This window comes from Aethalodelphis obliquidens, unplaced genomic scaffold (assembly GCF_003676395.1).
Source record: "Aethalodelphis obliquidens isolate GAN/ISIS:26980383/991018 unplaced genomic scaffold, ASM367639v1 scaffold38, whole genome shotgun sequence".
Classification (NCBI taxonomy): Eukaryota; Metazoa; Chordata; class Mammalia; order Artiodactyla; family Delphinidae; genus Aethalodelphis; species Aethalodelphis obliquidens.
The window spans coordinates 6,789,316-6,811,355 of NW_020837982.1; the positions used below are offsets into that span (position 1 = coordinate 6,789,316).

General features: G+C 51.2%; 1 protein-coding gene across 1 annotated transcript in view; it reads right to left on the reverse strand.

Annotated features, from left to right (window-relative positions):
- SMG6 (SMG6 nonsense mediated mRNA decay factor) overlaps positions 1–22,040 on the reverse strand; it is a 234,938-nt gene that overhangs the window by 17,280 nt on the left and 195,618 nt on the right. Inside the window, exons 14-15 of the mRNA XM_027130542.1 lie at positions 5,015–5,191; positions 1,138–1,284 (exon numbers count right to left, since the gene is read on the reverse strand). Coding sequence (XP_026986343.1) covers positions 1,138–1,284; positions 5,015–5,191 — 324 coding nt within the window. The remainder of the gene's footprint in view (positions 1–1,137; positions 1,285–5,014; positions 5,192–22,040) is intronic.

Consider the following 22,040-nt stretch of genomic DNA (forward strand, 5'->3'; position numbering starts at 1 on the left):
ACGAAGCTTCGAGGGCCACGACAGAGGTTCACACAGACTGCGCAAAGGTGGAGAAGGCAGCCACCCCACCACGGCAGTGATGCTGGCAGAGGCTTAATTCCAACCGGTAGACTCATATGAACACGTCTAAAGGACCATGGGTCCCAACTGGTATCCATTCCCCTTCCCAGGGCAGGGCTCTGTCTGATAAGCGGTCAGACTGCCATCAGATCACGGTGCGCCATGCACTATGCTGGCTGTTTTACGTGCACCGGCTCCTGTGGGCCTCACAGCCATTCCAGGTGGTAGGTGCTGTCACCAGTTTCACTCTGCAGATGAGGAAACAGGTTGGGAGAAGTTAAACAATGTACCCAAAGTCACAAGGCTAGTAAGTGGCGGAGCCCAGCCTGATCAGGTCGGCCTGACCACGTGCACTAGGCTCCATGCCAAAGGCCAGAGGTGGCTGAAGACAGACGTTCCTAAAGGCGACCGACGCTTCCCCACGCATGCAGTTAGTCTTAAAGCAGGGAGCATGGCCGGCTCTGTCCCCTGCCCTAGATGAGAAGAAGTGAGCTTACAGTGCAAGAGTCAGACCTGGGAGAGCCATAAAGAACAGCCTGTTGGAAGTGAAGGTACGGGTCCACGAGAGGGCTGATGGTGCAGGAATCCTTACGTGGCGATCGAGTAGTTTCTCCCTAGGGTTTAGAGTGTGCTGTCCAGAGGGGCTCGGCCACTACGGTGGGAATCCAGACAAGCAGACTGTGGCCATGACACCATCTCCCCCTGAGAATAGGTATTCTCAACAGAGAATCCACGGCTTTTCCGAGAGCGTCTGGACAACGTTCAGGGGAACTTTGAAACCCCTGAAATTGTGTGAAAGGTTGGGTATGTGTGGTGTGTGTTCATAGATCATCACTGGGGGAGAAGTTTTCAGCAGATTCTGAGAAGAACCTGGCCCTGCTTCCAGCCCAGGAGGAGGGAGACTCCAGGCACCAAACCAGAATTTAGTGGCAGAGGAGGAAAACAGGTGGCGGAACCAGTCCGGACACTGCAAGACTTCCTGAGTGAGAGGGTCCTGCTCATCCCTACTCCCATCTCCCTCATGCCCTATACAGACCACCAGCCACACGGGAACCACCCTCCCCAGGCAGGCCCCACCTGGATCTTCTCTTGGCGACGCTGCTGCTCCGCTATCTTCCTGGCCAGAGCCAGCTTCTTGGCCCGAAGCTCCCTGATGTCATCCTCGCCCCCGCTGCCTTCAGCCTCCGAATCTTCCTCAAAGTCTTCAATCACCACGTCCTCTTCCTTTGCCGGTGGTGCAGGCCAGGGGAGAGAGGAGACTGTGAGCCCACAGCACAGACCAGACCCACCCTCCCGTCCCTCCTGCATCCCAATCCAGGCCTATCTGGACCATTCCACGCACAGCGCCCCAAGGTGTGCGCTTGCCCCAGCTCAGGCAGAGGCAGGTCGGGGGAAGCTGTCATCCTTCTCCCCTGGCAACTGCTCCCCTTTGCCCTCCAGGGCCCTCCTCTTACAGACTCACAGATCCACACCCTATCTACTTCCATGCCTATACTCACAGCCCTTCCTTCTTTGCACACACTCAAAATGTCAAACTTTGGGCCCATTTTCATTTTGAAATTCACCAAAGGGAAAAACAACACAGAAAGTTAAACCACCCAATTGAAGTCTAAGTCATGCTAGCGGTCGGATAGGAATCATCCTGGCCAACACTGGGAGTTCGGCATGGAAGCTCCCTTGCCCCAGACGGCATCAGGGAGCAGATGCGGAGGTTCAACAGACCTTGCCCTGGCTTCTTTCTAAGACCACAGCCCGGCGGTGCGGGGGCTGGGGGCCCCACGATAGGGATTCACACGCCATGACCTTGCTCCGCTGCCCTCTGGGGGCCTGCACAGACTGGGAGATGGTTGGCTAGCTTCAGGAGTCTCCTGTCAGGCTGGTGGAGCCTTCCCCAGGGGCGGCGCCTCCCTGCCTGCAGCCTCAGCTCTTAGAAGCCACTACTCCCCGGGTGGTCCCAGGCTCCATTTCTCACTCTCTCACTTTTGGCCTTGGTCAGTAGAGAACATGCAGCTACCCAAGAGAGCTTCCTTTGAGGGACAGGGTTAGCACGGGTAATAGGGGGTGACTTAGCAGGAGAAGATTCCTGGGTCTGAATGATAACTGGGTGATAACAATGACAATGATTATGACAATAACGGCTGCCATTCACTGAGCGCTTATCATGAGGGCAGGTACCAGGCTAAGCATTTTTCATGCATTAACTCATTTAATACAATAGCCTGGACATAGATGCTATCATCATCTCGATTTTATAAATGAACAAACTGAGGTCTAGAGAGTTAAACAATTTGCTCAAGGTCACGAAGCTAGTTAAGTGGCAGAGCAGGGGTTCAAACCTTAGTGAGTCTGATTCCAAAGTCTGTGCTCCTACCAATAATACCAAGCGGCATAGGTGCGGTCCTGGATCTAGAATGGTAAGCTCAGACCCAGCCCTGTGCCAGGCCTCCCACAGACTCACGGGGATCCTGTTCCATACAGACTCCCTCTCCTCCAACTGTCCGTATCGGTGATATTCTGAAGGACTCTTTGCGGAAAGTGGTTAGCAAGAGTGTGTGAGTGGGTGGGTGATGCCTTGTCTTAGGAGGAGAATCTAGGGGTGGAAAGAAAGGTGTTCTGGCAGCATCCTTAAGGAAATGGATTCTGTTCTGCTCATGAAGAATGACGTCTGAAGAAACAGCTCCCCTTTCCTCTCCCAATCAGCTTAAGGGACTCAGTCTTGCAGGTAGGAGAAGATGAGATCTCGGGATGGTGCCAGAACTGCCACTATCCTAAGAGGTCTCAGGGGTCTGGGATGCTGTCTGCAGTCACCACTCATTCGACAACACGCAGGCTCTTGTGTCACAGGGCCCACTTCCAGAGAGGCCCAGGCCGTGGCAAGGAGGAAGACTCTCTCTGCACATTTACTTCCTGTTCGTGGGGTTGACCCGGACCAGAGTGAGTGGAGTAGGGTCTCTGGCTGGTCTGTGGGGAACACTGCCCCTGCCTGCTCTGACCAGGGATACACAGGGTTATCATGGGGCTTGGACTGAGCCTGACTGAGGTCAAAAGAGGGTCAGCAAGGCTTGTCTGAGGTTGGCTCAGCTCTCATAGCAAACGAGGAAGTGCAGGGTTGTGAAATTACACAGACCAGGGTAAGTAGGGTTTCCCAGGGGCCACTGACATAACGGAACCCAGGAGGCTCGTGGGAAAAGGAAGAAGTGGGCAGCACGGCATGGGTCACAACCTTCGTCTGGTCAATAAGCCTAAGGAGGAGGGAGAGGGCGTGGCGCAGCCAACATCTGGGACCGAGAGCTGGTCTGTTCCTCGTGAGAGTGGAGGAGCCCCTCCCTCTGGGCATTGCCTGCTTCCCTGGATGCGGTCCTGCGGGCTCCTCGGGCCAGGGGACACCTCTTGCAGCAACCCTGGAGAGCCAGCTTGCTCACCTTCTACCGCCCGCCTCAGCCTTCAAGCGCGGGTGAGAGAGCTGACCAGGGCGCTATCCCACCCACGCTTCCCTACACGGTGCCCAGGGCTTGGGTGGCATTGCGCTGTCCTGCCTGAAGCCTGGACACCTCGATGGCTTTAGCAACCCCACTGTCTCCTCCCACACTGACAGCTCATTCTTTCCCGTTACTCCCTGCCCAGGTTTCATCTGGAGAGTCTGGAATCATGGGCTCAGCTTTATCCCTGGAACCACCTCTATCCTGTGTCATCAGGGGTGGGGTGGGGTTCTCCAGCTATTCTAATGAAGGCCGTCCAAGATTTTGCTGCTCTGAAGACTCTGAACCAAAGGTGGCCACTCTATCACTGCTTCAGATCACCAACGACAGCTTCCAGCTGACATCTGGCTTCCCTGGCCTGCTGCTGATTTCATCCCCACACCCCACCCTGCTCCACCAGGCGCTTGAGACTGCTGCAGGCCAAATGACTGTGCTGGCCTACGGGTGACCTGGCCTCTGGCTACAGTCACTTGCGTCCCTTCCTTGAGTCCCATGTTCTTTCCCACCTAAGTCCCCTCTGTCTGTAATACTGTGGGGCAAAAAGAAGGAAAGAGTCAACCATCAGGCAAAGTGAGCTATGTGTGCATACACACCCAGACACCCACAGCCAGACACATAGCAGGGCAGCTGGCAGCAACAGTAAGCACAGTAAACGCACGCAGGCACCGACACCGTCCACACTCACATTTGCTCAGAACCCACAGACAGTAGGGAAGCTGGCAGCAGTGTTCAACTTAAACTGACACACAAACCCACGGTGCACAGAACCACAGTAACCATCACCCCCAGAAAGATACATACATGTACGGCAAGGCAAATGTCAGCGGGGTTTGGCAGGGGTGGGCACTCAGGCTGGCATGAGCGCGCGTGCGCGCACACACACACACACACACACACACGCAGTCTGGAGTGAAGCAAGGGCTACAGGAACAACCAAGGGCAAACAAACAAGAGGAGAATTCCTTAATCACATCAGGATGTGCAGGAGGGAGGGTGGGAGGGAGCAACGGAGGGAGGGTAGGCCAGGGAGGGGGTGATTTTCCACACGGGGCCAGCAATGTCAGCTCTTCCTGTACGTGTGCTGGAGGCTGCAGTTCAGGCCTGTGCTGCACTGAGCTCCACACATCCATAAACTTGATCCTCGGCCTGAACCCTAACATTCCCCCCCCAGCTCCCTTTCCTAAGCCTCCAGAGCTGCACATTATTAAACTTTCTTTCCCTCCCTTCTCCTCCACTGCAACATTAAAAAGAAGCATCTGGAACTCGTAGCAGAGCGAGATGGGGGCACCGGGGTGGGACTGGCAGGAAGGGGCACCAGCAGAGTGCACTCTTGAGAAGCTGGCTGGTCACGTCAACATCGCCACCGCTCTGAGTGGTTATAAATAACCAGGGGTAGAGGCTGAAGCCGGGCAGAGCAGCGCTGGGGGGATGGGGGAGCCTTCCTTCGGCCACAGCGGGCTCTTCCCGCATTGTACCTCATCTTCCAGTTGTTTTCCCTCTTGGCTTCCCATTTCCTTTCCCATGGTGTCTGGGACGGGTGCCACTGACACATATTTTCCACCCTTGAATGCCAGCAGAGGCTCTTCTTGTCCACAAAGGGCTTCCAGAAAATACTTCAGCACTGTGACCCTTTTGCAGTCGGCTGCAATAACCTACAGGGCGAGAGGGAGAAGAAAAACAGCATTTTCTGCAAGGGAAGATGAGAGACTTTGTTTGTTGGCTGAGGGGCACACGAGCAATGTGTCCACTGGGCAGGGAAGGCGGAGAGAGTGAGCGGGAGTGCGTGCCTGTGAGGTGAGGAGGGCCAAGACCCTCTGAAGGAAGACAGCACCATCTCCCCTTAGGTCACCTCTGGGGGAGCAGACAACCCCAGGGCCAATGACAGGTGTCCTCTGGGGTTTCGCCTTTCTTTTGCTCAAGTCCTGATCTGAAAAAAGAATAAATTAAAAGTCTTCCAGGTTTGGTATCTAGCTGATAGAAGGAAGGGTGGCATGTAAACTATTGGCTGTCACAGAACATAGCTCTCTGGTACCCTCACTGCCGCTCTCCATTCTTCTCCCAGCTCCCCTCTTGCCAGACCCCCAAGAGGAGAACTTCCAGCCTGAGTGTGAAATGAATGATGAGTGCTTTCTGGGCTGGTTCATTTCACTCAGGTCATTCTGGGTTTCCCCTGACAGGTTCCTCCTGCCCCACCTAAGAGCTTCTTACGCTGAAGAGACTGGGGTCCGGCAGGGAATTATTGTCAGGAGAAGGGAGACAGGCAAAGCAGGTGTGTGTGTGGGGGGGTGTTTCACCAAGGTCTGCTCCTCCAGGGGTTTAGGCCATCCTGCTCCCATGTGGCCACGTCAGCACATAAGCCAGTGCTGTCAGAGAAGCTGGGGCTGATTTAGCTGAAATGAAATTCAGTATCTTGAGCAATCATCAGATTTGTAAGTGGCTCAGAGAGAGTTTCCATAGTCACCCTGTCTGGGGTCCTTCTCCTGCGAGACCTGCAAACCCACCTGCTTTGCACCTTCTCATGCCCTACTCTTATCCCTGGCCTCTGGGGTCCTCTCCTCCCTTCTGGGAGGGCGCTCACCAAGGGAGAAGAGGGGCCCATTTGATCTGGAGCTCACAAGAGGTGAAGGCCGTTCCCATAGGGAAACACTTCAGGGGCCAGATATGTCACAGGGTGGCAGCCCCTCCAGCATCACTGACTCTAGCCCCTGCCCCCCCCCCAAACCCCATGCTTCCCATCCTGTCACATGACACGGACGTCCCTGGCTGTATCATACAGTAAAGTAACTAACTTGGAGACTGTCTTTGATTGCTTGCTCTTTGTTTCACAGGTGCATTTATTATCCCTCGCCTGGATAATAACTCCACTGGTGGCAGAGACTGCATCTCATACTTCCCTGGCAAGGGGTGCTAAGGACAAGCAGGGCACCCAGGAGGTTTACAGTAAGGGCTGACAGGCACAGGGAAGCTCGGCTGGGTACCAGAGGGAGCAGATGAGGCAGGTGCGACCCAAGTCCTCCAGGAGACGTGGAAATGAGCTCCCCTCTGGCAGCTGGCTGGCCAGGGAATGTTCAGCACACAACTGTCAACCCTGCGCTCCATGACTCCGTCCTCTGCCACCTCTCCCAACCTCGGAGTGGACCCCCGCCCCTTGCCCCACCAATGGCCTTGATAACAACTGAGGCCTGAATCGCAGGCTAAGTACCTCGACCACCTGAGAGGCTAAATCAAAAGGTGCTCAGCGACCCAGAAAAGGCTCAGGAAAGGACAGCTGTCTTGAGCTTGGGGTGTCCAGTCCTGTGCTTAAAAGGAGGAAAGACGCGCTTGTTGGGCCAGGGCAGGTAACCATGGGTTCCATCGCGTGTATGCAAACATGTGATGAGGAAGGCTAGAAATACAGAAGCAGGGGCTAAAAGGCATTAAAGAACAGAGCTGAAATGAGTAATAGCCTGGCAGGCAGCACGCACAGTGGCCTCCCTGCATCCCCAGCCTCTCACTTGCAGAGGAAACTTCTGCATTTCCACAAGACTGCCAGTTTCCTCTCAGTGGTCTAATTTTAACCACCTTGTCGTTACAGTGTGTGTCAGCCACCTGACCCCACTATGACCTCTGACCTTATGCCCCAGTTACTGCTTGCACTATGGAGAATTATGTAATGGGTCCAGGACTTTCCTTTTCGGTGTGAGGCTGCTGTCATTGAATGGAGAGGAGGTGGGGGTTAAGGGGTGAGAGGAGGACAGAGGAAAAGCCTACAGTTGTCCTTGGCATCACCTGGATGGTGAGAGGTATGCTGGCACTCCTGCTGAGTGTGCTGCAGAAATCTGCCCAGGAGAGGAGAGTGTGCCCACGGGTGTGTGTGCTGACAGGCGGGCAGAATTCCTGCTGTTAGGGCATGGGCTGGATGGCATGCTGAGTGGCTCAGGAAGAAAGGGGGAGAAAGGCCACATGTGTGGACGTGGGTCTCCTGGAGACGGGGATTTCCAGGGCACAGCAGGACCCAGGGATGCAGACATCCTGAGCCTGCCTGCGGCACATCCTCAGAGGATCAGGGGGAGCTGTTATTCACGTGGACACCAAAACAAAAAGGAGTGCCACCTCCCTCCCCGGGCCCCTGCCCCCTATTTTAGTTTTCACTCTGTTTGGAAGGAACCTGATTTCCGGGGGATTTTGTCTGCTATGGCCATCAGTTCTTCCCTGAGGGCAAAGGAACTCCTGGATGATTCTCAAAAGGGCTTTGATCCAGCGGGGTCTCTGAGTGGGGTGAAGAAAAGAATTCTACATGTTTGGAGAGAAAAGTCACCTAGTCTTTTGGAAGAGTGTCCTCGCCTTTGCAATCCAACTAGCAGGGAGGATAGCTGATGTTGTATGGTCTCCTTAGGTTTCGAAGTGCACAGTGGAGTGAGGAATGGGGTTTGAGCTACTGAGGAGATGCAGGGACTGAGGGGCAGAAAGTCTAGGGCTTCTCCGGGGCACAGAGAAACCCTCGGTCTCCAGCCTGCTGGCCTGTCTGCTGAAGCATTCTGCTCTCAGGTGGGAGGAATCAGCCCAGCAGGGTGGATTCCTCCTAGACAAAGCCTCCAGCACTTGAGCTGGGGGGAAAAAACCCAGTTTGAATATGGTTAATAAGGGATATCACGAAGCAAGATGCCCTTTAAACCATTCACAGAGAGCCAACTCCAAGATGATCTCTGTCTGGCCAAGGAGGACTTCCTGGTAGGAGAGGGGTTAAAGCTAGGCTCCCGGCTCGGAGAGGAAGGAGTCCAGATGAAGTCTATGACATAATCCCCACAATAGCTCTGCTCATGAGTACATTTTTCCATTCTATATCAATGAAAAACAGAGAATGTAAGCGGTATGTACATTGTAGCTCTGGGCAAATTCTAGATTCTCTAGAGGAGAAGGATCTGGGCTGCAGAGGCCTCCTTCCTGGGCTGTGAACAGGTGGGGCTGGACAGAGGCTAGAGCTGAGTAAAAGGGCTGCTGGCCAGGGAACACCTGGGTAACCTGAGACCCGGCACCTTCTCAGGGGCAGTCGCGGTCCTTCTGGAGAGACTCACTGTGTAGACCATTGGGAGCTGCAAAGTTGACGGCCCAGTCGGCTCTGAAAGAAGGCTGGGGCTGTGGGTCAGGGAAGGGCTGAAAGAAAGGCGCCCAGAGAAAGCCCCTCTCCCTCCCCCTGAAGACCATCTGAGGCAGTGTGCCCCATCGGCGGGAACTGAAACCTCTAGCTTCAGGGCTCCAGCTACCACCCAGATTAGGTCCACACGCAAAGAACCAAGCAGAAAGGAAAACTGAAAGTGAGATGTGGCGAGGCGATGTGCGAGCCTGGCCTGTCGCAGGCTCAGTTCCTTAGAGAGAGAGAAAGTGAGCATGCCCATGGTAAGCGGAGGCTGGCACTCAGAGGAAGGTTAGGTCCTGAGGAAAGCAGGAAGAAACCTCTAGGGCAGGAGAGAAGAGGAAAGGCAGTCTGGGGTATCTTAGGTGGGCCGGTGGATGAGAAAAGAATGTTGTTTTCTGAAAACTGGTGACTTTCCACAGCCACTCGGCAGAGGACCAGCCCAGCCTGGGCAGAAATGCCTAGGAAGGAACAGAAAAAGAGGTCCAAGCAGTCTTATGGAAGGTGGCGGAGGGAGAGAGAGAGAGGAACTGAGCACCAGGTACCATAGACGGATGTTAAGTGGCAAGACTTAACACTAGCCATGGGGAAGGGAGAAGGGCCCTGATCCAGCCAGAGAACAGGAGGAGGGGTCAGAGAGATGAAGCAGGTCTCTGGATGCAAGCTGCAGGGAACGACGGACTCACTCCATCTTTACTAGGTCCCTATTCAAACAGGCCTCCTGGAAGGCACAAACACTACAGTGACTGGTTAGATTCTGCAGAATTTCTTTTTCTGAACTTTTGGTTTGGGGGAGTCAGAATTTAAATCTGCGCTATCAGCCAGTTCGATTATTTTCTGGTTTAAAAAGTCCTGCTTGCTACTGCTCCTCTGGTTACAGAGAAAAATCACACGGGTTTTCCCCCTACAAACTCCAGTTTACAGGTTGTTTTTCTTGTTTCTCTAAATGGTGCCAATTATTCTCACATTTGTTGAAACCTTCAATCAAACTTTACAGCTTGTTAATTTTACAGAATATCCTTAGAGCAAATAAGATGCAGACAGAAAAGTGAAGTCTTGCTGAAATTATTAAGAAATCTTAAAATATGGGCTTCCCTGGTGGCGCAGTGGTTGAGAGTCCGCCTGCCGATGCAGGGGACACGGGTTCGTGCCCTGGTCCGGGAAGATCCCACATGCCACAGAGCGGATAGGCCCATGAGCCATGGCTGCTGAGCCTGCGTGTCCAGAGCCTGTGCTCCGCAACGGGAGAGGCCACAACAGTGAGAGGCCCGTGTACCGCAAAAAAAAAAGAAAAAAAGAAAAAAAAAATCTTAAAATAGCCTATAAATCCATTACCAATCCTGGTAAAATACAGGCTGCTTGGCTGGCTTCTGAGGTCAATTAGCAATGGGTTAATTACCATCTCTAATGAGCCCAGCCCACAGGATTGGCTACAAGAAAACTGAACTCAGACTAAAGTGTTTTCACAAACTGAGAACCTCTAGTTATACACGACTCGCCTTCACAGGAGACTGAAGGGTGGGTAGGACGATTCTGTAGTGGCCAAGGGTGGGTCAGCCTGAGAAGAGGTCTGCCAATGAAAGTTCAGACACAGGGAATCCTCTGGAGCTGGAGGACAGAGGAAACAGTTTATTCACATTCCTGGAGGAGGGGCTTCCAGGCAGGAGAGAAGCTGGCCACGAGGATGCACATTCACTCTGAAGACAGAGGCAGTAGCTTATGATGGGGAGACAGACACTCCCAGCCTAGATGAATCAGGACGACTGGTACTGATTTGTTCAGAGGGTCACAGGTCAGAGGGGAGAGAAAGGAAGAACCTGGCAGGCACTGAATGACAAAGTGGACAAGGAGAAAAGGCATGGATCCTTGTGCCAGACACATCCTGACAAGCCCCGGGTATCCTGTCCAAGGGCATCCACTCAGCGGGTCACTTGTTCCCTGTCTCTGCAGCAGCAGGACTGCATTTCTTCGCAAGGCAGCTAAGCACAGCCTTGCCCTCAGTCACTTTTGATCCCAATGTCCAGACTCAGCCATCCCTAGTCCTAGTGCCAGTTGAGGGGTCAGTGCGTCACAAGATGAAATGCTAACATCATCGGCCAACCCACCCCGCAGTAGCTATACCATTCCACGTGTCTGGTCCCAACAGCTGTTTTCTTCTTAGCGGAGGCAATGTGGGCTGTTACCAATCAGCTGGCAACGCACAGATGCCTGTTCAGAGTGGATGGCAGCCTGCTAGCCCCACCCATACCTCCCCCCACCGCGTGTGCGCGCACGTGAGCACGCACTGGCCTTAAGTGTCCTAGAGGGGGGGTTGGGAACTGGCAAATGGTTAGGTGGGAAGATTTGGTGGGGGTGGGGGAGAGCCTTCTCCATTATTTTTATTGAAGATTCCAAAGGGTAGGGGTACTGAGAGGGAGATTATGTTCACACTGGAAGGAGAGTTGAGAGAACAGAGGAGATGTGGAGCATACACTGGTGGTGAGAAGGTAAGTACAGAAGGAAAAACAGGTCCATTCTGGGAAGAGGCAAGCTGAGGCAATACAGGGGGTCAGTCAAGAGCTTGGGCTTCCTAGTCAGAGATCTAAGTTCAAGTGTTAACTGCCACTTCCTAGCTGTGTGTCCTTAGGCAAGTTACTTAATGTCTCTGAGCCTTGGCTCAAGTTGTTTAAAAGAGATAATGCATATCATATATTTAGCAAGGTGTCTGGGCTCAGAAAGTGCTAAGTAAATGAGTGGCTATTATGTTTTTTCTTCTTCGCTGCCTCACTCTGCTCAGAGACAGGAGGGGTACACTCTGCCTGACACCACTGAGCGTGTGGAAGCCAGGCTCAGAGGTAAGGAAGGAAGCATGGGGCAGGCACACAGCCTAGGGCTGAGGGGAGAAGTCCTGGAATGCTCACCTGGCTGTTGAAGCTGCTGAAATAGTTTATTTTGAGCTAAGGTGTTGGATCCAGGTTGCTGGACAAGCCAGCCGGTGGAGGGAAGCCCCGGCCTCTCTGCAGCTGCCCCCTTCCTGTTTGCTACAAAGATTCCTGGACCTAACCATGGGCATGTGTACATTCTGCAGGACTCCAGAGGGGCCCCTAGGGCATGGGCTGTAGGACAAGCACGGCACTAATGCACACATCAGAAGTAAGGTCCTGCGGTGAACATCACAACCACCTTGCCCATCTCGCCTCTTCACACTGGGGTGTGGGTGGTGACTCTGCCTTTGTTAATGGTATCCTCCTAAAATGAGACCAGCTGGATCCTTGCTCCAGGTCTGTCAATACAAGAGAAATGATGAGAAAATCCTCTTCATGCTCTCAGGTGGTATTTTCCACCCGCCTGAATTTCCTAAGCTTGGACATTCTAAACAAAGGCAGAGAGGAGTCCTGGCTCTCCTGGGCAGAGGACAGCTGGCTCTTCTTGAACTGTTCCCTCATGGAAAGAAACTGTTTTTTTCTGGAGCTCTAAGCTCCGGCTGCACGAGCAAGGTGCATTCTCAACAGTGAGGGCGTCGTAGAGAGCAAGCTATAGGCAGCAGTAGCTCAGGCTGCGGTCCAATCTGCTTCCCCTGCAGAGGCTCTGAGAGCAGCCACCCGCACTGGCAGGGGCTGGGCGGATACTGGCACTGCCAACACAAGCCTTTCAGGTCTGGCTGGCTTCAGCTGCTCTGAAACCTGGAGCACAGGCACTGGGGCCCTCACTCACTAACCAGCAGGGGAGGCTACAAGCTCAGCCCCTGGGGAGGAAAGGCCTGAGTCTGTCTTCAGTCTGCAAATATCCACATGCAGTCTGTTTCTACACTGCCGCTGAGTTCTGGGCCAGGAGCTCTGTCTCTTGTGCTCTGGTCGCTCTGAGCCACTTTCTTATTTGCCTTCCAGACAGCCAGGATCAGGGGCCGCCCCTTAGGTTCGTGTGCAGACTCCTTCACCCGATCTGTTCCTACTTTTATTTATCTTATGTGTGTGGAAGAATGCTGAGACCTGCAGCATTCAACACATCCGGTCAGCACTCAATTCAACAAATATTTACTAGGTGTTTACTGTGTGCACTAGGGCCCATTCTAGACCCTGAGGATTCAGCGGGAGGGGGGTGGGGCACATTCAGAGCAGGTGCATCAAAGACTCCCAAGAGAAATACGCCCTCCCCGCTGCCCCCATTACCTACAGCACTCAAAAGGGCAGAGTTCTCATTCCTCTTCTCCTCCTTCAAGAGAGGAGGAAGAGGCAGCTCGGGGAGAAGAAAAGCCCTTTGTAGAGACTGGGCACACTGCTCCTTTATCCCTTTTAGGCAGATAGGCCCTGAGGAAGTCAGGATGGAGAAGCCCCTTGGGCTCAGCCTTAGTACCAGATGAAATCCCAGTGTCTCTCAGCGCTCTCCATGACCTGCGCAGGCCCTCCCCACTGTACATCACCACGGCCCTTCTTGCTGGTATTCCCTAATCCCCAGCTCCAGGCCCAGGCAACCTTGCTCAACATTCCCCTGTGGGCCATTTGCCCCCCTGGCACCTCTGAGACTGTACAGATTATTCCCCGAACCTACCCAGCCTACAAGGCCTTTACCTTTATGCAATCAATTCATTCCCTCACCTTCCTTTAAGTTTGATAAAAAGTCTTTCTCTTCTTTTCTTTTTTTTAAAATTAATTTATTGGCTGTGTTGGGTCTTCCTTGCTGCACGCGGGCTTTCTCTAGTTGCGGCGAGCGGGAGCTACTCTTTGTTGCGGTGCGCAGGCTTCTCACTGCGGTGGCTTCTCTTGTTGCGGAGCACGGGCTCTAGGCAGGCAGGCTTCAGTAGTTGTGGCACATGGGCTCAGTCGTTGTGGCACACGAGCTCAGTAGTTGTGGCTCATGGGCTCTAGAGCACAGGCTCAGTAGTTGTGGTGCATGGGCTTAGTTGCTCCGTGGCATGTGGGATCTTCCTGGACCAGGGCTTCAAGCCGTGTCCCCTGCATTGGCAGGCGGATTCTTAACCACTGCGCCACCAGGGAAGCCCCAAAAAGTCTTTTCAAGAAGTCATTGTCCGGCCCACCAGCCCACTGTCCACCAATTTTTCCTAAGGCCCTGCTATGTGACATGTTAGACATTTTGGGCACACGAGAGAGAATAAGGCAGATGTAGTCCTTGACACTTCACAGAACTTTCAGGCCATGGAGGGATTCCACAGTAACCTGGCACTAACCTCTTCCAAATCCCCAGTTGCCCCTCCAGCGCCTACGGGCTAGGCCTACACGTCCTCCTCTTCTCCGACCTCATTAGCAGCCCTCAACACCTGTATCACTTAGATGCCAGAAAGTGAGTTACCAGGCACTCAGAGCCACCCTAGAACCTCTGCTACAACATCTCCCAGAGATCCAACCCTTTCTTGAGTATGTCGGGTGGAAAGGATTCAAGACCCTGGGGAAGCTTTTAAAACCATCATCTCTTCATGTTTAAGACACATGTAAGTAATTTTTATTATTACATACTTAACAGGCTTTTTTCCCTATTAAGTTCCAGTCCTGACCATGCTGTATGAGAGGTCTGTTACGGTCTTGAGTCTACAAGGGGTTCATTTCCTAATAGGGAACCCATTCCACTTCTGGACTTTTCTCATCAGTGGAAAGGTCTCTCCCTTTTTAAGCCCAAATCTGCCTCCAGTGCTTCTAATCCTGTTCTGTGGGCCACAAACAACTCTGACTCTGCTTCTACCTGAGTGGCCTCCAATTTTTTGAAGTCTGCTATGTTATACCTTCTCTAGGCTAAACGGTCCCACTTCCTTCCACTGTTCCTCACTTCAAGTGTCTCCTTAACATCCTGCTTATTCTTTCACTAAGACTTTTACTGAGACGAATGTCTCCTGGAGGGAGTGCCCACATGTGACTTAGCAGCAGAGAACAGAGCAAACAGCTCCTCCTCGTTCTGTTCTGGACGCCTCTGTGAGTAGGCCAAAAAGCATACATTTTGTTGTTCACCACTTTGCCCTAATGACACATTGTGAGCTTTTAATCAACAAATCCCCAAAGTGTTTTCACACATGTGGCTAAATAATATCTTCCCCAACTGTGAGCAAGCCCTCCAGCAACCATTTCCTTTTATAACCTTCCTTCACTGAGGTCTCCCCATGCTATAAAAAACCCCTATTATTTAGTATTGTGCTGCATGCTACTTGCTGTGTGCAGCTGACTTTCTGGATAAAGTAGGATTTTACATTTATTCATATTTGAGTTCATGTAATTATTTACTTCTTTCATTGTAGCCTATCAAGTTCTCTTTGGATCCTCCATTTGTCATCTGAGAATGTATTCCTTCTGAAGTTCATGACATCCATAAATCTGACCTGTTTATGCTTCGCAATATCTTTCTCCTATGAAGCTGTCCTGTTTTCTCTCCTGAGTAAGACCCTTGAGGACAGGCACTGTAATCTGTACGTGTGTGTGTGTATTTAAAGAAAAGTCTATCTGCAGCATCTAATATACACTATGGGTAGTCGGACAACGTGGATGACTGATCATGGGAGGCTGACGGCAGCTTTGGGACCTTAGGACGATCCCAGAGGACATCGTGATCATGGAGGGGGTGCCAGCCACACTGTACACCGTGAATCACGCTCCTTGTGTTGTGCAATGTGAACCCCTGGACAGGCTACTCAGAGATGCTTCTTTCTGCTTCAAGTGATGCTCCCCACGGAGATCTAGGCTCCATAAGGAATGGTGCTCTCTTTTGACAGGCTGCCTACAGAGTTTCTAGTTTGAAATAAGATGCCACAAGAAGCCAAGCTCTGGGCATGTTCTGCCTTGTCTTAACTGCAGGCTGCTGCCCCAGGGCAAGGTACAACACACCTCAGCAAGAGGTGAGACTTATCTTCTTCAAAGCACTGATGTCACGCTCTGAGAAAGAAATTATACCTGTATCTCGAGAATCCCCACAGCATATTAAAAATATGGTGAGAGAAATTCTGAGATTAGGGCTGAGGTGTGAGGCCACTTGAAGTTGTATTTTCAGGTCCTCCATCTAGAGTCCTGAGTCTCAAGTGGTCCACGCCTCATGGCTGGAGACAAGACAGGCTTTGCTAACTAAAGCTAGCTGAAGTCTATTTATAGTTTGATAAGGTATAAGTAAGCCAAATGCCTGGCATATAGAAGGACTTCAATAAACATCAGTTCCCCTTTCTTCACCTATGAGCACTAAAAAGCATTTAAAAAACCACCTGCATCTGAATCACACAGCGAGCTTGTTAAACATGCAGATTCCTGGACAGCACTTTGGACTAAATAAATTAGTTGTTCTGGGGACAGGGCCCCAGAATGTGTACTTTCAGTAAGTGTTCCAGGTACTTATGAACACTGAAGTTGTAGAATCACTGCTTTAAAGGCTAGAAGACTAAGTGAAGGTGGTCACAAGTTTAGTCCACTCTTCAAGTGCAACTCTAGCTAAGGTGCAAAAAAACACGCCACGTTTTTCATGGCAATTTTGGAATCCAGGAATCCTCAGCACCTTACAAAGCAGATACTGTTACATTCAGATCATGACAAGAGACGAAAAAATAAGTTAAATGAGATTTGAAGCCAGATGCAATGACCTCGTAGGCCTGTGTTCTTGCCACCTCACCAGAGCCACTTCCTGCGAGGGCACCGCTGGGGCTTCCAAGGCACAACAACAAAACCCGGCGCGTGCTCCTCTACCCTCCTCAGCCGTGGCTAACGCTGAGCGAACGGCTGCCAGTGCCAGGCGCTGTGCCAAAAGCTGACATGCACCACCTCCTCTAATCCACACAACAGCCCCAGGAGGTGGGTGCTGTCAATACCTCGATTTTACAGATGAGGAAATCAAGGCACAGAGAAGTTAAGTAACTCACTCAACTTCAGGCAGCCGGTAAGTGGAGGGGCTGGAACGTGCCTCTGCTCCTAACCAGCATTCCGGCTGCCCACAGCTCTCGATGGGTCCAGAGCGTCTGCCTGTGCTTCGGGCAGAGACTCTCATAATCTCCACAAGGGAAAAGAGCTGATCATAAGTTCAAGGGGGGCAGCCTCTTGCTGCTGACCTTGTGAAGACGGAACTCCTTCTGGGCTTGCCGCACTGCTCTTGGGCAGCTGACCTGCCACAGGTCTAGGGAAAGCAGGGTCTAGAGGAACGTTCACTTCATGCTCTCCTGTGTGATCTTCGGCAAATTACCGAACCCTGTTTGCAAAATGCAGGTGATTCTCGAGATCTCTTTCCATTTTTAAAGGTTTCTATGACTCTGGGCAGTCATCTTGGAAAGGAGAGGAAAGACGATTCTGCCTCTGACCTGGATGCTGGAGCTCAGCTCTGTCACAGGGGACAGTGCCAAGAGCTGAGCTTGGCCTTTTTGGAAGGAAGGGCTTTGGAAGGAAGGGCTGAAGATTCAGAATCTGAACTAACAGTGAGAGCCTGGAGATAATTCATGATGGAAAAAGGTGGTATAGGTTCTTCTCATATGATAAGCCACTCAGGAAGACTTGGAGGGTTTCATGGAATCATTAGCACAGAGCTCCCCTCTGGCCACAGAGCAGAGGAAGAAATAGCAGACCAGTTTATAGAGCTCCAGAGCGGAAAATTTCTGTTGGTGTCCAAACTAAGTTTCTGGCTTTCTGTGAGATTTGGAAAGACTTATACTGATGTTTTAATCACCTGTTTAGTGTTCTGAAGACTCTTGTCAGCGGCCTCACTGAGCCTGCTCCAGCAGGCAGTGGGAACCGCTGGCTCATGCGCTGTGCTCTTTCTGTGAGCCGTTTCTTTCCCATGGCCATCTCTGACACCCTGCAGCTCCCTCCAGGCCACCTGGAGGGTACAAGCCCAACCAGTGTGCCCTGTAAGAGGCTGAGGACAAGGTTTCTGGATCACTTGTCACCAGATTTGAAGCCAGGAAGGGCCCCTTAAGAAAAGCCAAGGCGCAAAGAGGTAAGGAGTGGTCTCTGGAGATCAGTCGGCCAGCAAGGCCTCTGGGATGGCACAAAGGAAACAGGCTTGCCTTCTAGAACTACCGTCCAGACGTTCTAAAGCCCTTGGGTACTGATCATGAGAGAAGTTCTCACAAGTGAAAAAGAAAACTGAACAAAGTCAGGACAGGGAACGTTCTAGAAACAAAAACGCATGAGCACGCAAGAAACCCGTTAAGGAGGTTCAGGGCAGTGGCATGCGGAACAAGTCAGCGCTTTACTTCTTCTGCAGTTTCTCGGTGGCTGAAATATCCCACTTTTCTGGGAAAGCTGTGGTGGAGATGAAGTGGCGGCTGATGGTTGCTAGGCATTATGCTATTTCATCTGATTATCACAGTAATCCTGGGAGATAGAAAGAGGAAGAAGAAACTGGAGCTTGGAAGAAACAAACGTCCAGTCAGTGGTAAAACGGGGATTTGAACCCACATGTGTCTTACTCCAGAGTCTGTGCTCAGTCCATTATACTTTGTAGCCTCTCCGTAAGTAATGGTACTTCTGGAGAAAGGGACCTACTTCAAGTCCTTTTTACTATAGGGTATATCCAGCCCCCCACCCCCCACCAGCTCAGCACTAGCCCAAGGGCCGGCCCCCAGGACAAGAGAAACAGTTCTGATGAATTCACATTTAGATGAACACGAACCAAAGGGCGCTTGGCTAAGCTACGGGCGAGAACAGAGATACTGAAATCAAAAGCTTCCCAGGGTACCTGGCCTAAAAGGAGTTCTATCATCCAGTTCATTTCATTTCCCTGGACACGGCATGGATAAGACCTCACCTGGTCAGCTGATGAGCTGAACGAATATGGGAAACTCGTCACTACTGGACGCCAAGCTAAAACCTACGCATGAGTGTCCCCAGAAAGTTCTCTGCACTACACAGTCTTGGACTCTGGAGGGACTGTAAAGAGGAAAGTCCATCAGAGAGCATGGGGACAAGACAAAGGAAGTCAAAGCTCCCTCCTTCCACCTGGCACCCAAAGGCTCCACAAATCCATCAATCTGAGAAACTTTTACTGTGAGAGCAACAGGGTGCATTGTTCATCTGGTAATCCTTGATCCTGGAGCAATATGTGAAGGCAGGGAAGAGAAAGAACAATAGTTTCCTTCTCAGTAGAAAGACCAGGATAAGGGAGGCGATGCTGATTCCTGACTGAGTTCTCAGGGAGTACTTCCCTGCCACAGAATTTTCTCTTTCCTTCTCTTCTGCTCTTTCCGGGGGAAGCTTCTTCAACTGCCTGCTCTCCCCAGCTGAGAGTTAACTTCCCTTCGTCTGGCCAGACCACTCCACAAATGCCATCGTGCCTGGCCCTGTTATGCCCACGTTCAAGCAGATAAGCCGCCAACATGGCTTCTAACGGAGGAAGGGAGGGGCTCTCTCAAGGGAACTCGGCTTACCGAGGGAAAAGAGACTCGCACAGCAGCAAACGGCACACACTGCCCTTCCTCAGTGACCTTGGAGGAATCTACTTACAAAGGCTGCAGTTAGAGAGGGAAGAGGGAGAAGGAAGGGAAAGAGAGGGAGACCATGACCAGAGAGGTCGTAAGTCCCACAGGAATAACGGCGAGGACAAGGAAAAGGCCGCTTGTCACGAGGTCAAAATTAACCACACCCGTCTGATTATGACAGAGGGAAGGCAAGTGCTGGGATGATGACTGGGGGAAGAAGCTCGCAGACCACTGTGTACATGGGGAAATGTAGGAGAAAAGTGTTCCAAAGCTGATGACAAGGCAGACAGGAAACTTACATGTCCTTGCTGACAGGAAAGAAAGAGTGAAATTCTGGGTCTTCTCTCATCTGCAGGATTTCTAATAGGCGTCCGAAGTTCACCCTCTTCCCAAGGATGTGCTGACAGCTGGGAATACTGCCCTTCAGGTCAGGCAGAGCAGGGATCTAGACCTCTCCAAGAGTTCACAAAGAGGTTCAGTAAGGATTCAAACCACGATCCAAAACACAAATGGGACTGCCACTTCCTGTTGGGTTTCCATGCTGTAAAAGCGTGGGGGAGAAATGCCAACTACAAAGTGCTCTGCCTCCTGTGGAAAATGGAGCGCAATGGATCCGGCTCCAGTTCTAACTTGTGAATCTAAGTGAGAACTGGTTGCTAGCTGCTAGAGGATTATAGTGTTAAAGAGACATCCCACCACCCAACCTGCCAGCCTTTCTGCTCACGGTCTGTGGACTGCTAGGGAGCTGATGGCAACATTGTCTTGGGCCTCTGTGGGAAGGGCAGCCTTGGACTTTGGCAGCTCCTCTGGACCCCAGTTCACTGTCCTGTGTTCTTAAACAGCTTTGATGGAACAAGCCATCTGTGGGAGTTATTTAGTTTGGAACTGGAAGAGGGTTAGGATGTGGAAAAAATAAACTGAGCAGCCAAAGGATGGGGCCAGAGAGACAAGAGAAGGCAGGTGGCATGTTCATGGGACTATGTGCCAGGGCGAAGAGGAGGGTGGGACTGCAGAAAGGAGGCCAGCATGGGAAGTGCTGGAACACCCAGGACAGTGTGATTTTATTTCCTAAGTGGTGTTCTGCTGTTCTCCTTCAAGGCTCACAAACCCTCACTTGTGGGTGTCCATTACACGAGAATCCTGGGATAGTATAACTGTAAGCACACCTGATTTGCCATCTGAAAAACTACCTGAATTCTGCCTAATTTCTTGCTGGGCCTGTATCCTAGCCTAAAAGGCAAATCCAACAGTTTTTTAACATCCAAAGCCACAAGGTAATGGCAAGAGCTGAAAGGGTGGAAAAGGGAGATGGTGGAGGATCTGAGGGAATCCTTATGAGTTACAGAAAACAGCAACAGAAACTGCAGGGCGATCTGGGAAGATATATAGGAATCTGGTGCAGAACTGGACTGAACCTGGTCGTTTCTTTGGAGTCTTAACTGCCCCCTCCAATCACTATAAAGAACATATACACACTGAGAGAGACTTTTATTTTTAAAATATAGGTATTTTCACTTATGATATCTCATTTAATCCTTACCGAAATCTTAGGAAGGGACTATTCTCATCCCCATTTCACAGAGAGTAAATTCAAGCCCAGACGGAATAAATAACCCATACGGAGTTTTCTTATGATCAGAACGGAGCAGAATGAAGACTATGATTCGCAACTAGATTTTTTTTTTTTTTTTTTTTTTTGCGGTATGTGGACCTCTCACCGCTGCAGCCTCTCCCGCTGTGGAGCACAGGCTCCGGATGCGCAGGCTCAGCGGCCATGGCTCACGGGCCCAGCCGCTCCGCGGCCCGTGGGATCCTCTTGGACCGGGGCACGAACCCGCGCCCCCTGCATCGGCAGGCGGACTCTCAACCACTGCGCCACCAGGGAGGCCCGCAACTAGATTTTTAACCAGAGTTTTCTGCAGGTCATTCTGGCAAAATGGCATTAACATTGATGGTATCTCATCTGATCCATTCCTGATCGCCAAGCCTATGTAGCATATCCTCACAGGATTTGAAAAAAGAGATCAGAAAGCTGCTGATAGAGTCTATTTCTGATTCTTCACTAAATCTTTCCAAGTCATTAGTCTAAGACAGGCTTAGAGACAGTAAGCCAACAACTCTGAATGCTGTTTACTTAACTTCTGAAGCACACACACAGAAAGACATACACACAATTATAAACTACTTAGTATAGTTTCAGTGCTTTGTACTGATAAGACAGAGAGACAAAATTTCTGTACCAGCCTGTACTAGGGAAGCCTACACACAGCCCAAACTTTTTTTAAATTGACAACACAGAGCTAAAACTGAATCCTGTCACTGAATCCTGTCACTTAGCCTAAAGTCATTCTTGCTGCTGACAAAGCAGAAAAGAAGTTCAATGACAGCATCTCTTCTAGGAGGCACTGAAGATATGGTGGCACCTGGGCTTCAAGTACCAGGACAAACTGAAGCTGTTCAGTAACATGTAGTTTAAACACGAGGCACATGGTAAAAACCAACCAACCAACCAACCAGAGAGTACATGTGGCTGAATTTTAAAAACAATCTTCCCACCTCTGGTTTCTAAAGCCTCTGTTTCCCAGCCTTGTTGCCAGTTTCTGGTGTGGCCTGCAGAGATATTTATGCATATACTGCCATATATGATTAACTATGGACCTATACTTATTTGTTCATTTATTTATTTGGTTGTGCCAGGTATTAGTTGCAGCAGGTGGGCTCCTTAGTTGCAGCTCGCCGGCTCCTTAGTTGTGGCATGCGAACTCTTAGTTGCGGCATGCATGTGTGATCTAGTTCCCTGACCAGGGATCGAACCCGGGCCCCCTGTATTGGGAGTCCAGAGTCTTATCCACTCCGCCACCAAGGAAGTCCCGGACCTATACCTTTTATATACATTTATATAAATGGTGATACACGTTGCCACTTAACAGCATATCTTAGAGATCATCAACATCATTTGGGAAGCACATTTCATACCAAATGCTAAAGATCATCAACAGCAAGGTTCTGGAACAGATCCAGA